The sequence below is a fragment of the Loxodonta africana genome, chromosome 2 (assembly GCF_030014295.1).
Source record: "Loxodonta africana isolate mLoxAfr1 chromosome 2, mLoxAfr1.hap2, whole genome shotgun sequence".
Taxonomy (NCBI): Eukaryota; Metazoa; Chordata; class Mammalia; order Proboscidea; family Elephantidae; genus Loxodonta; species Loxodonta africana.
This window is the reverse complement of record NC_087343.1, coordinates 17236644-17251602: the sequence shown is the minus strand read 5'-3', so window position 1 is coordinate 17251602 and position 14959 is coordinate 17236644. Positions and strand designations below refer to the sequence as shown.

Here is a 14959-nt window from a genome sequence, read left to right as displayed (position 1 = left end):
CCCTTCCCGGCTGCCCCTGGAGACAATGGCTCGGCCGCCGTGCCCCCTCCCTGGGCAGCGGTGCCATGGCAGCTCCGTTTCACAGAAGTGTAGACCGAGGCTGGGAGGTGACAGGACAGATGACCGAACGAAGCGCCCGGCTGCACAGGGGGCTCGCGGAGGGGCAGGTACAGGCGGCCGCTGAGACCAATCCAGATGAGAGCCTGCGTTGGCCGCCCAGGGCGGCCCGGCCCACCGCCCCCGGCCGCTCGGCCTCCGGGGCCGCCGCCTCCCCGGCCTCCCGCGGAACAAAGGGCCGGCGCCCCAGCCGCGGAGCTGCGGCCGCCGGGGCTGGAGAAGGGGCGGTTTTACGCTGGCACGAGGGGCGCGCTGAGGCCACCGGGCGAACCGGGGCGCGCTGCCGGGAGAGCGCCGGGCCCGACGGGCGGGCGGCGAGGAGCGGCGCCCCGCCGCAGGTCCACTCACCGGATCGGAAGAAGGCCGCGATGTCGGCCAGGTCCTTGGCCGCCTCCTCCGCAGCCTCGCCCGCGCCGCCCCCGCAGCCCGAGCCCGCCGCGCTGGCCGCCGCCGCCGCGGGACCGGAGGACGCGGCGGGGGCGGCGGCGCCGCCGCTGCTGCCGCTCATGGCTGCGGCGGCGCCCGCGGCCGCGCCCGGCTCGACCCCGCGCCCCTAGCGCCGCGCGCCGCTCGCTCCGCGCTGGGCCTGGCGGCGCCGAGCACCCAGCTGCCCGCGCCCGGCGCGCGGACGCAGAGCCCCGGGGCGGCGGCGGCTCGGCCCGGGGAGCGCGCCCACATAGACGAGGGCTCCGCCCGGGAGCCGCGACCGGCCGCGGGCGGGGGCGCGAAGCCAGGCCTCGGCCCAGAAGCAGCGCGGGCAGCACGGGCTGCGCGGGACGCGCAGTCGCAGGCGTGGGCAGGGCGGCGGAGCTCGGGATCACGGGCGCCGGCGGCAGCCGCGAGCCTCCATCTTGATTCCAATGGGGAAGGAAGGAGGGGGAGGAGGAATCACGGCCGAGGAAACCGGGTGAAAGGAAAGGGAGCGCAGGGAAAGGGGAGGAAGGAGAAAGAGGGGCTTCGGCAGTTTCCGGCGAACCTCGTCAGGGGCCCGAGCGTGGGCTCGGCGGGGGCGGGGCCGGCGGGAGGGGCGGGGCCGGGGCGGGGCCTGCGGGAAGGCGGCGGAGCGCTGGGCTCTCGTGCTGCGCCAACCCTGGGAAGAGCAGGACGGCTCTGTCCAGCCGGTGCAGACGGCTCAAAGGCTCGGCGTGGAGCACCGCTCCTGGCCCTCAGCACCGTCCTCCGAGCTGTTGGATTACTATTTCTCTCTCCCGCGGGGCCGAGTGACCCGGGCACAGCCCGGCACCTCGCACGTAGATGGGGCTCCATAGTAGGTGTTGAATGAACCGAGAAACCATGAAAACAGGTGACTCGTCCAGTCCGGGAAAATTCTATATCCAGATTGCTATGGGGGTGGGGCAAGCCTCTGAACTCCTGTGAGCACAAGTCTCCTGGGCCATCTCCCGGATGTCCATGGCTTCTGGACCTCGGACTCTCAGCACCTCCATCCTCACTGCACCCTACTGAGGGATTGGGGCAGGTGATGAGAGGATTGAGGAGGCCATAGGAAATGAGGAGGGAAGGACAACCAGCATTGCGGAAGACCTGTGTCATCTCAGCGTTCGACAAATAAATGTTCTAGTACACAACGCCTATGACGTGGTTACAAGGGGATGTCCATAAGGCACGGGTGTCAGAGGTGAAGGGATCAAGAGCTGGAGAAAAGGAGGAGACAAAATAAGAGATAAAAACAACCACATGATGAAAACAATAAACATGTATACTGGAATTGAAGGATTGAGTAAATGGAATGCCATTCATGGAAACCAGATTTCTCACTCGGAGTGAAAGGTTACAGACAAGCCCAAGAAGCAGGCTGAAACAATCCACATGGCACTGGAAGAGAGTTGGTTATATCCATACAAATTCATGTTTATCTCTAACAATATAGCTACGGATGGATACATACGTAGAAATGTTTATGTTGTTGTTAGGACCCATCGAATCAGTTTGGACTCATAGCGACCTATGCACAACAGAACAAAACACTGCCCGGTCCTGCATCTTCCTCACAATTGTTGCTATGTTTTAGCCCATTGTTGCAGCCACTGTGTAAATTTATCTCCTTGAGGGTCTTCATCTTTTTCACTGACCCTCTACTTTACCAAACATGATGTCCTCCAGGAACTGATCCCTCCTGATAACATGTCCAAAGTATGTGAGATGTAGTCTTGCCATCCTTGCTTCTAAGGAGCATTCTGGTTGTACTTCTTCCAAACCAGATTTGTTTGTTCTTTTGGTGTATTCAATGTTCTTCCCCAACACCACAATTCAAACATGTCAGTTCTTTGGTCTTCCTTATTCACTGTCCAGCTTTCATGTGCATATGAGGCAACTGAAAACACTATGGCTTGGGTCAGGCGCACCTTAGTCCTCAAGGTGACGTCTTTGCTTATTATATTTCTAAAAAAAAAAAAACTAGATACCTGTAAATATTTACATAGATATTTATAGATACGTGTAAATACAAGGTTTAGAGTATACACATATTTTCTTGCTCTGTCATCTGAGAAGGCCTCCTAGCAGCAATTACACCTGGCACAGTGGTTAAGCCCTCAGCTGCTAACCTAAAGGTCAGCAGATGGAACCCACCAGCTGCTCAGTGGAAGATGTGGCAGACTGCTTCTGTAAAGATTTACTGCCTTGGAAACCCTATAGGGCAGTTCTACTCTGTGCTTTAGAGCTCCTGTGAGTCAGAATTTGACGCAACAGCAATGGATTTGGTTTTTGTTGTTGTTGTTAGCAACGAGCACACCTGGTGTCCAGCTCTTGGTTCCTAGGAGCACTTACCAATAAAACAAAGCAAGGTCCTTAGAGAAATGGCTGATTCTAGGACTGGGGTAGGGAGCACGCAAGGTGAGACTGGAGTATCTTATAGTGTCAGAAAGTGAGGATGTGTGTTCAAAAAGCCTACAATGGTGGGGATATGTCAAAGGGACACAGCTGACAACTGGAAGAGCTCCCAGTGGCCAGAGCTGGAACAAGGTGATCAAGGAAATAAAGTAGCATGAGATTATAAGCCAAAGTCTGACATAAATAAATATAGGAGAAGAAATAAATCTGTGCAGAAGAATTCCAAGTAGACTTTGCTCTTGGTGAGATGGGGCATAACTCCCCACTCCTTAAGTGTGGACTGTACAAAGTGACTTCTTTCCAGAGAGTACAGAATGGAAAACAAGGAGGGGGAGAGAGAAACAGCAGTGGAGAACCGGGAAAAAAATCATCTCAGTCAATTGCTCAAGGTGACAATCAATAGTGATACATCATGTTGATAGTGTGTACCCTTGATATGTTATGAAAATGGCACTTTATCTCCATGGTCTTTCTCCCAAAAACCCATAACTCCGTTCTAATCATGAGAAAAGCATCAAACAAATTCTAACAGAGAAACCTTCTGCAAACTACCTGACCAAAAATTTCCTCCCCAAGACTATCATGATCATCAAAAGCAAGGAAAGTCTGAGGAACTGTCACAACTGCAAGAATCCCAATGATGACTACATGTAATGTGGTACCCTAGAATGAGAAAAGAACATGAGGTAAAAGCTATGAAAATTAGAATAGCACATGAAATTTAGTTAATAATGTGCCAATATTGGCTCATTAATTGTGAAAAATATAACTGTGGTGGTTAATTTTATCTGTTAACTTGGCTAGGCTACAGTCCCAAGTGGTTTGGCCAAACAGTAGTCTAGTTTCTGTCATGGAGTAGTTACGTGTGACTAAATCAGTTGGCTTGGGTTAGAGCAGATTACCTTCCATAATGTAATGTAATGTAATGTAATGTAATCACCTTTCATAATGCAGTCTGTTGTAATTAATTAGTCAGTTGAGGTCATACCAGTACAGGGTGAATCCTAAACCTAATCTGAGTTTTAAAAAGACCAGAATAGAGACACACACTGGAAAGATAGACAACATGTGAGTGTTGTCTGCAAGCAAAGGAATGCCAGGGATTGCTGGCAAACGTCAGAAATAAGAAAGAGGCTCACAGAAGACCCCAATTTGGACTTCTAGACTCTAGAAATGTGAGAAAGGACATTCCTGTTATTAAAGCCACATATTGCCTAGGTAACCAAGACAGTGTCATACTAATGTAAGATAGTAGTAGTAGGGAAATTGGATGTGGAGCACACAAAAACTCTATACTATCTTCACAACATTTCCGTAAATCTAAATCTATTGTAAATAAACAGTGTATTTTAAAAAGCTAAAAAAAAAAAAAAGACAGATGTGCAGTATCTCCAAAACTAATGCAGTAGGTCCAAATTTCACAGGCCAGCTACTCGGGTGTGCTGACAGTGTTTCTTTTTTAAATTTTCTATCACTTAGTTTCTATCTCCAGTTCCCATTCCCCCTTGTGGCAGAAATCTTAATTCTGGTTCAGGGAAAACTTAATCTCTTGGAATTTCCTTGTCGGTTGGGTGGTCTCCCCCTCCTCCTTTCTCCCTATAGTTACAACCAAACTCCAGAAGGTTTGGCATCATCACACCATGGGGCACAGGTAGGGGAGGTTGCATCAGGTCCTTGGTGGTCAGGAGTTTTTGCTGGCTTTGGTGGAGATGCATGTACCATGTGTGTCCCTTCATCCTGCCGGAACTGTGGGCATTGGTAAGGCCTTGCTGCGTTCTGTTGAAGCCTACCATGGGGCTTTGCAGGGCCCATTGGCAGTCACTGTCCCTCCTGAGCCACTTCCAGCCATCCAGAAAAAGCATTCAGCTGCTCACTGGAATGCTCAGACCCTCCTTCTTCCAACTGCAGAAAGTGAGACCAAGTTCTCTCTGCTTCCAGATCCCTTAAGCCTATCTAGGGCTCATCTCATTTATGTCCCCTGTCTTAGTTATCTAGTGCTGCTATAACAGAAATACCACTAGTGGATGGCTTCATCAAAAAAGTTTATTCTCTCACAGCCTATGACACTAAAAGCCCAAATTCAGGAAGCCAGCTCCAGGGGAAGGCTTTCCTTCTCTGTCTGTTCTGGAGGAAGGTCTTTGTCATCAACCTTTCCCTGGCCTAGGAGCTTCTCAGCACAGGAACCTTGGGTCCAAAGGCTGTGCTCTGGTCACAGCATTGCTTTCTTGGTGGGATGAGGGCCCCCTCTCTCTCTGCTAGCTGCCCTCTTTTATGTCTCAAAAGAGACTGGCTTAAAACACAACCTAATCTTGTAGATTGAGCGCTGCCTCATTAACACAACTGCAGCTAATGCCACCTCTTTAACATCATAGAGGTAGGATTCTCAACACAAGGGAAAATCACATCAGTTGACAAAATGGTGGATAATCACACAATAGTGGATATCGTGGACTAGCCAGGTTGACACACATTTTGGGGGGTACACAATTCAATCTATAACATCCCCCTAACCCCATACCAGGGTCTGGGCAAAAGGAGGAAGTAGGCACACAGCACTTTCTCAGAGCCTTGCTCTAGGATCTAATGCTATCCATCTCTTCTCCACAATGGAGAATTTTTATTTCTTCTATAGGAAGAAAACCTGCTCCGATTTTATCATGCTTTCTTCCAACTCTATTGTTCTTGGCATAACCTTGTGTTTTTCAAGGGACTCAGCTTGAACACTCAAAAACCAGACTTTTGACACTCAAAAACCTTTTCCCTCCAATTATTCCCTCTGCCATGGGTTCCAGAAGTACCTCTGGAAACTCAGAAACGGAGTGCTGACTTACTGCCTTTTCCTTGCGTCCCTCCTGTAATAACCCCGCCTTGTGGAAGGTGAATCCAGAATCCCTGCCCTGCTACCAAGCCCTGGTGGCATAGTGGTGGAGTCCTTTGGCTGCTGACCAAAAGGTTGGCAGTTTGAATCCACCAGGCACTCCTTGGAAACTCTATGGGGCAGTTCTACTCTGTCCTATAGGGTCACTTTGAGTCGAAATTAACTCAATGGCAATGGGTTTGGTTTTGGTTTCCCTGCTGCCTGAATGGAGAAGAAAGGCCAAGAAATAAAAAAAACTAAAAATTGCTGGGGCAGAGGGCAAATCGAATGATGGGCTGGGGCCACAGAAAGATTGGCCATACCTTGGTGCTGATACTTGGGAAGTAACTGTTGGAAAGGCTAACTTGTATTGGAGGCTTCTTGGGTAGAGGAAATTCTCCGTGTTGGGAGTTGACCTGAAACGGGATGTGACTGAGTGGTAATGACTGCTAAGGGTGCTGGAGATTGGGGTGGGCAGGGAATGGCTGGGGTGAATTTGGGCAAAAAGGCTCTTTAGAGTTGGGACCTAGATATTATTGACTAATTGCTCTATTTTGGATATAGTCAGTTCCAAGAAAGTGACATAGAAGACTTGGGTCTGAGTGTGGGACATGCGTGAAGGCTCACCCAGATTGCGATAAGAGGATGCACACAAGTTTTTTTCCTCCTACCATCTGTGTGAACGAGTTTCCCTTGAGTCAATTCCGAATCATAGCGACCGACACTATAAGACAGAGTAGAACTGCCCCATAGGGTTTCCAAGACTGTTATCTTCACGGAAGCAGATTGCCACATCTTTCTCCCCGGGAACAGCTAGTGGATTTCAACCACCAACCTTTTGGTTAGCAGCCGAGTGCTTAACCACTGTGCCACCAGGGTTCCTTCTAAGCATGTGTAGAGAGAGCTAAACAGGGTTTCTTGACAGCTGCTGTTGATCCTACTTTCAAGGCTCAGCTCAAATTTCATTCCCTGGCATGAAGCTCCTACATGACTGAACTCAACTTGATCTCTCCCTTTTCTGTATTTTGCAGCACCAGTCATCCTGGCACTTAATCAAGCACTGCATTCTGTTCTTTACATCTTTCCCATTTAATGTCTTGCCTACAAGATGAAGAGATCCTTTGCAATCAGTACATAAGCACTGGAGTGCCTCCTGTGTGCAGAGAATTGTACCAAACCTGAAGAAAAAAAAAAGAAGGGATGAAGCAAAAGAAGCCTAGGAAGCCAGCCATGGCAGACAGGTGAGCTGTCGACCCAGTATCCTTTTTCTCCTCCTTTTCAGAAGCCAACCAAAGAACTACAGTTCCCAGATATGGGTGGCATGTGACATGGTGCTGGCCAATGAGATGTAAGTGGAAATTACTGGACAGGCGCACAAGAAAGGGTACAAACTCAGAGTGTGTGTGCCCATTCCCTTCATTCTCTCCAGAACACAGACAAGATCCTGGAGGTGAAAAGACTGCTTTGTAACTATGAGAGGATGACTATAAAGACAGAAGCCACAGGCAAACATGGCTGAGCAAGCTGACCACCTCTGGACTTCTTTTTACATACGAAAAATAAGACCCCAGTTTAGTTATTTGTCAGTAAATAAGAAGCCCTGGTGGTACACCGGTTAAGTGTTTCACTGCTAATGGAAAGGTTAATGGTTTTGAACCCACCCAGTGGCTCCACAGGAAAAAGTCCTGGCCATCTGCTCCAGTAAAGATTCCAATGTAGAAAACCCTATTTGGCACATAGGGTTGCAATTAGTCAAAAATAGACTTGACAGCAGCTAACAACAATAACAGCAACAAACTTGGGTGTTCAGTTATGTGCAGCCAAACCACATCCTAATGGGTAGACCAGTCATCATCCTTTATTAGAGCTGCTGAGATATTTCCACTAAAGAAACCCTGAAGACGGCAAAGTGAATAGTTATACCCTTGAAGGTCTGGAAGGGTAATGACCACAGGACTAATATTTCTTTGAAGTTGCCTGTTTTTTGGGTTTTGTTTTTTTTTTTTTTTACTTAAAATGGATGTGCATTTTCCTTCTCTTCACACACCTGTGTTTATCTTATATAAAAAAAAGTCTTAACTTATTAACCAGTGAATATATTTATGTGGTCCTCCAAATTTTTGAGTGAAACTATCATTCTAGGAAGATGCTGTATATTGATCATTGTGGATAATATTTAATGGGTGCTTAAGTTCTTTTTTAAGATAAAGAAAGGAGTCCCTGGGTGGTGCAAATTTTTAAGCGCTCAACTACTATCCAAAAGGTTGGCTGTTTGAATTCACCCAGAGTCACCTCATTAAAAAGGCCTGGAGATCTACTTCCAGAAGGTCACATCCTTGAAAACTCTATGTAGGGCAGTTCTACTCTGCAGCATGTGGGTTGCCCTGAGTCGGAATCAACTCAATGGCAACAGGGTTTAAGACGAAGAAAAAGAAAGAATCCAGAGGAATATGGGAGTTGCAGCTTGGGCAGCTGTGGGAGTAAGTAGACGTGAAAGCAGACATACTATGGAAATGTCCAGATGGTAACTTGGAATATGGGGCTTGGAACTGTAGCTCAGATTTTGAGATTAAAAGCATAAAGATAACTGGAGCTTTGTGACTCAGCTAGTTTACCAAGCCCTGGTGGTGTAGTGGTTAAGAGCTTGGCTGCTAACCAAAAGGTTAGCAGTTTGAATCCACCAGGCACTCCTTGGAAACTCTGTGGGGCAGTTCTACTCTGTCCTGTAGGGTCATTATGAATCAGAATCGACTCAATGGCAATGGGTTTTTGGTTTAAGAAGTGTAGAAAGTGAGCAAGGCATGGGGCCAAGTGCTGAGCTTTTATGCCACACAGTGTGTGACATTGGGTAGAGTTGTGAACTGAAATGCCCACGAGCCCCTCCCCTCTTGAGCCCAGGACAGATTAAGGAACATGTGGAAGAACTAAGGAAGGAGGGACCAATCTACAGGAGTCAGGCATCTAGTTCAGTTCAGGCCATACTTGGTCTGCTCACAAATGGCTCCAGATGAACTCAGCTTCTTGCTTTTCCTTGGTTTGGAGTGACCTCCCCTGAGCACTGAGCCAGAAAGGTTCAAGCCAGAGCTCTGCTCTCTACCTGTATTTACAGACATTGGGCCCAGGGAAGAGCCAGCTAGCCTTTAGAGTTGGGTGCTGTCTTAGTCATCTAGTGCTGCTATAACAGAAATACCACAAGTGGATGGCTTTAACAAAGAGAAATTTATTTCCTCACAGTAAAATAGGCTAAAAGCCCAAATTCAGGGTGTCAGCTCCAGGGGAAGGTTTTCTGTCTCTGTCAGGCTTCTCATCAATCTCCCCCTGAACCAGGAGCTTCTCTGCACAGGGACTCCAAGTCCAAAGGACTCGCTTTGCTCTGGTGCCTTTTTTGGTGGTATGAGGTCCTCCTGTCTCTATGCTTGCTTCTCTCTTTCATATCTCAAGAGATTGCCTCAAGGCACAATCCAATCTTAAAGGCTGAGTCCTGCCTCACTAACACAACTGCTGCCCATCCTCCCTCATTAATATCATAGAGGCAGGATTTACAACATATAGGAACATCACACCATACCAGGAATCATGGCCCAGCCCAATTGATACATGCATTTTTGGGGGGACATAATTCAATCCATGACAGGTGCTAAGAGTCTTTGGAGCCCCATCACATCAGTGTTTTTCAAATCACCAGCCAGTGGCTGTCAAGTTGACTCCAACTCATGGTGACACCATGTGTGTCAGAGTAGAACTATGCTCCACAGGTTTTTCAATTCTGGTTTTCCAAAGGTAGATCATCGGGCCTTTCTTCCAAGGCACCTTTGGGTGGACTCGATCTTCCAACCTTTCAGTTAGCAGCCAAGAGTATTAACTGCTTGCACAACCCAGGAAGTTCTTCCAGTTACTAGGGTAGTTCTAAATATACAAACCAGGCCGTAAGCACGGCACGGGATATGGAAGGGGGGATTCGGTGAAATGGGCCTGGGAAAGGAACAGGGGTTAGAAATGGGAGCATTATTTGATTTGGATAGAGGGCAAGGCTGTGTGCGGGTATGAGCACATGTGCTCCTGCCTGCATTTGGGGAAAGAAATGATGCAGACCTCGATCTGGTAGCAGGGAAAGCCAGCAGTACAGGAAGAAGAGATAAAGGCAGATGTGGCTTTGAAATGAGCTCATTTTTGGAAAGTTTTAATTCTACTATTATGTAACTGAGAAGGATGTATAGGAGGAGCGACTGTATCTATATTTGCTACCTTGGCTTCTAATTGATCAAGGTTCCAGTCTCATTCCTCAAGAACTGCTGACGTTTTATTCCCAGCCAGTAATTCAAAGGGTTCCAATGTGAACTCCCAACCCCAAATACACCAAACCAAAAAAAAAAAAAAGTAAGTAACCACAGCTGTCAAAGGTGATTCGGACTCATAGCAACCCTTACAGGACAGACGAGAACTGCCCTCATACGGTTTCCAAGGCTGTAAATCTTTACAGAAGCAGACTGCCACATCTTTCCAGAGAAGCGGCTGGTGGGTTTGAGCCACGGATCTTTTGGTTAGCAGCTAAGGGCTTTTAACTACTGTGCCACCAGGGTTTCTACTAAAACACACAGGACCTGAAATTCTACCAGGTGATTTTCATTCATTCTGATGCTGGCCAGTTTTTGGTCTTCAAGATTTCTTTTTAAAGGATAAGTACTCCTGGGAGTGCTAACACTTTTAATCTTTATCACTTAATACCTTACGGAGATTAGTGGATTAGCCCAAGTCATGGGGATAAAAGGGGGAAAAGAACATGGGAAGCAACATCTAGGCCCACTTTGGGTTTCCTTCTATCTGATCTTACGGCCAACAGAGCTCCCCCCTCCTCCCACCTGCCTTCCAGGTCTCAGGGACTTAGAGGCAATAAAGTCACTTATTAGAGAGCACCTCGGGCCTCTTTGCATTTCTCTTTGTTTATCTCTGGCCTCAAGGTAAAATCATGGGCTACACAAAGCAACAAGAAAATTGAATTAGTGGACTGGCTTTCTTTTCAAAACCATTAAATTTGACTATCATCTTCTAGAGATGCCAGGATGTAGATACTGTCAGGGAGAAAAAAGAAGCCCCAGTCAGAGCTGGTTTTCAGTCTCAGCCCTAGCACTGACCGGTCACGTGACCCTGGACAAGTGAATTGGAGTCCTGGATCTTGCTTGCCTGACCCTCTCCTTCAGAACCCCTGCCCCTCAACTCTCCAAGGGAAACCACTTCGGCTGCCTCTGCAGTTGTGTTTTCTATCACATCAGCGCTCTACCTCCATCCCTACCTTGGTTCATCAAGGGGGTAAGGAAGCACCTCAAGATAAGCTGGCTTGAAACTCCTTGCCACGTGAATTAGAAAACTTGGAGAAACTGAGGCAAGGGGCAGGGGACGACTTGGCAGCAGGGAGGAGGACAGGGTGGCAGATGGGAGAGAAGGGCCAGACCCAAACACTGCACTTGTTCTGGCATATGTACCAGTCCCTTTGGCTTGCCTCCTTACAATAAATTCCCTTTTCTTGAGATCACCTGGGGGCTTAGCTAGCTAAAAGAGCCTCGCTAGGACCAAAATGGGAACCCTGGTGTCGTAGCGGTTAAGAGCTACGACTTATAACCAAAAGGTCAGCAGTTCAAATCCACCAAGCGCTCCTCGGAAACTCTATGGGCTGGTTCTACTCATCCTATAGGGTCGCTAGGAGTCAAAATTGACTCGACGGCAATGGGTTTGGTTTGGTTTGAGTTGGTTTAGGACCGAGATGGGTACCAGGAGAGGGTTCCATGCAATAGGCTCACTGAGTGAATAAATGGCTATGGCTTTAGGGCAGAGTTGGGGAGAGGCCAGAGAGCCCCTCTCCTCATCCTAAGACAGAATGTGTGTAGCCCAGTTTGCCGTGGTGGGACGGCGAATGAACTATCACCTGTACTTTCTCAGGGACCCACTAAGGACAAGGGCAATGACCGTGAGGATGGCCAAGCAGACCCATCTGGATAACCCTGCTCCTAGCCTTGAGCCCATAGTTGGCTCCCATGAAAATAAAATCCCAACAAACATTTTATACGTTGTCGATTTGCCAAACTTCAGCATCAGCTGAATTCTCAATCTTTCTGTGGTTCTGCAGGCAATGGAGATATCTGGGAATAATTGCAATGATCCACACCCACCCCTATCCTGTGCATCATAACTCTCTGCCCACCCCTACTCCCTCTGTCTCTCTCTTTTTAATATTTTTGGTGAAAATGTACACAGCAAACTACACTCCCATTCAACAGTTTCTGGACATAGTGATAGAGGACATTGGTTACATTCTTCACATTGTGACAACACTCATTATTTCTGATCTAGTTGTTTCACTCTCTGTCCCCTCCCCCAGCCTTTCCCCCCACCTCTTGAAAGCACCTCTCTCTATCTAGAAAAGCACAGTGACCTCAACGATTCTGAGGCGGCCATGGGCCAAGGCTTAGACCACCACTCAGGTCTAGGATTGGGGCACCATGCAACATTAGATCATTGAGGAGAAGTGACCTGTCCTTGTGCTCTGCTCCTCAGCTGGACCCTGAGGTGTCATCCTAAAGGGGATGGTGCTTATGGGCATCACAAAGGATGGGAGAAGTGGGGATGGCGACTCTGGGTCACTGCCCCAGAAGAGTTAAAAGTGAAACCCAAGAGCCTGCACAGGTGCTCAGTCCCTTCTCTGTAATTCCAAAATCCAAAAAGTTCTGAAAACTAATGTTTTTTGTAACTCATTTGATGGCAAAACTGACTTAATATTGCATTAGCCTGTTGTTATTGTTGCTGGGTGTTGTTGAGTCTATTTCAACTTGTACTGACAGAGTAGAACTGCCGCATAGAGCTTTCTGGGCTGTAATCTCTAAGAGAGCATATCGCCAGTTCTTTCTCCTGTGGACCCACCAGGTGGGTTTGAATCGTCAACCTTTTGGTCAGCAGCTGAGTGCTTAACCATTGCAACACCAGAGCTCCTACATATACTTTATCTCACTTAGAATGAATCATAATATGTTTTAATAAAGAAAAAAAAATTTTTTTGAAGAAGGGAGTGGCAGCACATTTATTTTAGAACCTCATTGTCTAGTCATCTAGTGCTGCTATAACAGACATACCACACATAGATGGCTTTAACAAACAGAAATTTATCCTCTCAAAATCTAGTAGGCTGGAAGTCTGAATTCAGGATGCCAGCTCCAGGGGAAAGCTTTCTCTCTGTGTCTGCTGTGGGGGGTGGGAAGGTCCTTGTCATCAATCTTTCCCTGCGTCTAGGGGCTTTTCAGTGCAGGGATCCCAAGTCCAAAGGCGATGTTCACCTCCAATTCTTCTTTTTTGGTGGTATAAGGTCCTTCTCCTCTCTGCTTACTCCTCTTTTTTATATCTCAAAAGAGATTGACTCAAGATACAACCTAATCCTGTAGATTGTGTCCTGCCTCATTAACATAAAAACGTAACCTCCTGTAATCCTACCTCATTAACATCATAGAGGTTAGGATTTAAAACACATACGATAAATACATCAGATTGCAAAATGGTGGACAACCACACAATATTGGGAATCAATAGCCTAGTCAAGTTGACACACATTTTGGGGAGACACAATTCAATCCATAACATTCCACCCTTTGGCCCCCCAAAATTCATGTCCTTGCCACATGTAAAACATTTTCATCCCATTATATCATCCTAAAAATCTTAAAGCAACTCTAAGTCCAAATTCCATCCTGGGGCAAAATTCATCTTCAACTGTGAAATTTTCAAGTTATCTGCCTCCAAAGTACAATGGTGGAACAGACACAAGGTAGACATTTCCATTATAAATGGGAGAAATTGGAGGGAAAAAAAAAAAAGATAACAGGCACCAAGCAAGTCAGCAGAACACATTTCATTAGCTCTCAAGGCTTGAAAATAATCCCCTGTTCTCTGAGACCATTTAGGCAATGGCCTTGCACTCTGGATTCTGGGTGGAGACCCCTCAGTGCTGGGCTTCAACTCCACCTCCCAGGCCCTCTGGATGGGCAACCCTGTTCCCTGGGCTTTGGGCGGCTCCATTCTCTTAATCCATCTGAGTGGGACCCTTCCTCTCACCTGGCCCCAGCAAGCCCCATTCTTCTGCCCCTTGGGCGTGGCAGCCCTGCCCCCTCTGCTTTGGGCATCAGAGCTGGCCCCATCCTGCTGGCACTCCTGGAAGGCAGCCCCACACTCAGGAACTGAGTTGGTGAAGACCTGACTTTTCGAATCCTGGGAGGCCATGGCCCCATCTTTTAAGACCCAGCAGGCCGTGGCCCTTTGAGACCCCAGAGTTTGTGACCATACCCTTTGAAAATGAGGCAGATCTGCTTCCTGTGATCCTCATCTCTTCAGCTTCTGCTTCCTGCTTCCTCGGCCTCTCGGCCTCTAAGGCCCTAGGGCTCTGCTTGGGCAAGTGTTCCGAAGCTCTTTAGCTCCACTGATAAGTGCCTGGAGGCACTCCACTCTGTCCTTTACTCTGCCAGTAAACCTCAGCCAGAAGGCACTCAGCTATCTTGTTCCATGGGTCCTGCAAGACTAGCTCCACTGATAAGTGACTGGAGGCACCCCAACTCCACTAGGAAGCCTTCTACCCAAAGGCTCTCAGCTCTCTCTCTAAATACTAAATACTCTCTAAATACTCCCACCTCTCTTTCCTCCCACCCTCCCATCTCCTGCTAGAGCCTTTCATTGGCTACACCCAACCAGGAACCAGAGAACAAGCGAGACTATGGATGAATCCATACAGGTCATCCTACTGAGGGACAGAGCAGGGTGGAGAAAGGCTGAGTGCAGATCTCGTGGGCCAGAGGAACATCCAGTGCAATCATCCAGCATTTGAAAGTAATAAATCAGCCAGCAGACACTCAGCACCACACTGAACATGACAGTGTCATAGAACTCCACGTGACAAGACATAGTTGGAAAGATAAGACCAAGTCATAGGACAAGATAAGCATAATTACAAGCCAGTGTATGTGTTCAAGTAAGTAGAAGACAAATACACACCAAAGGAACTCAGAGAAGTGAGAGACTCTACTTGCAATGGGGTGATGAGGTCAGCATGTTATGGCTTTTGGTCAAAGGCCAAGACTCACAGAATAAAGAATAGGTACAATG

The 14959-nt window shown here is 47.9% G+C and overlaps 1 protein-coding gene across 3 annotated transcripts in view; it reads right to left on the bottom strand.

The window, feature by feature from the left end:
- The window catches only part of TRIO (trio Rho guanine nucleotide exchange factor), a 417508-nt gene extending 416883 nt beyond the window's left edge, over positions 1–625 (bottom strand). For 2 of the 3 annotated variants that reach the window (XM_064270669.1, XM_064270677.1), the window contains exon 1: positions 466–544. Coding sequence is in view for 1 of the 3 variants with exons in the window: in XM_064270659.1 (XP_064126729.1) it covers positions 466–625 (160 nt within the window). In the remaining 2 variants the exon portion in view is untranslated. Of the gene's footprint in view, positions 1–465 lie in introns of all 3 variants that reach the window. The other variant, XM_064270659.1, reaches the window with a different exon arrangement.
- Positions 626–14959: the final 14334 nt, after the last annotated feature.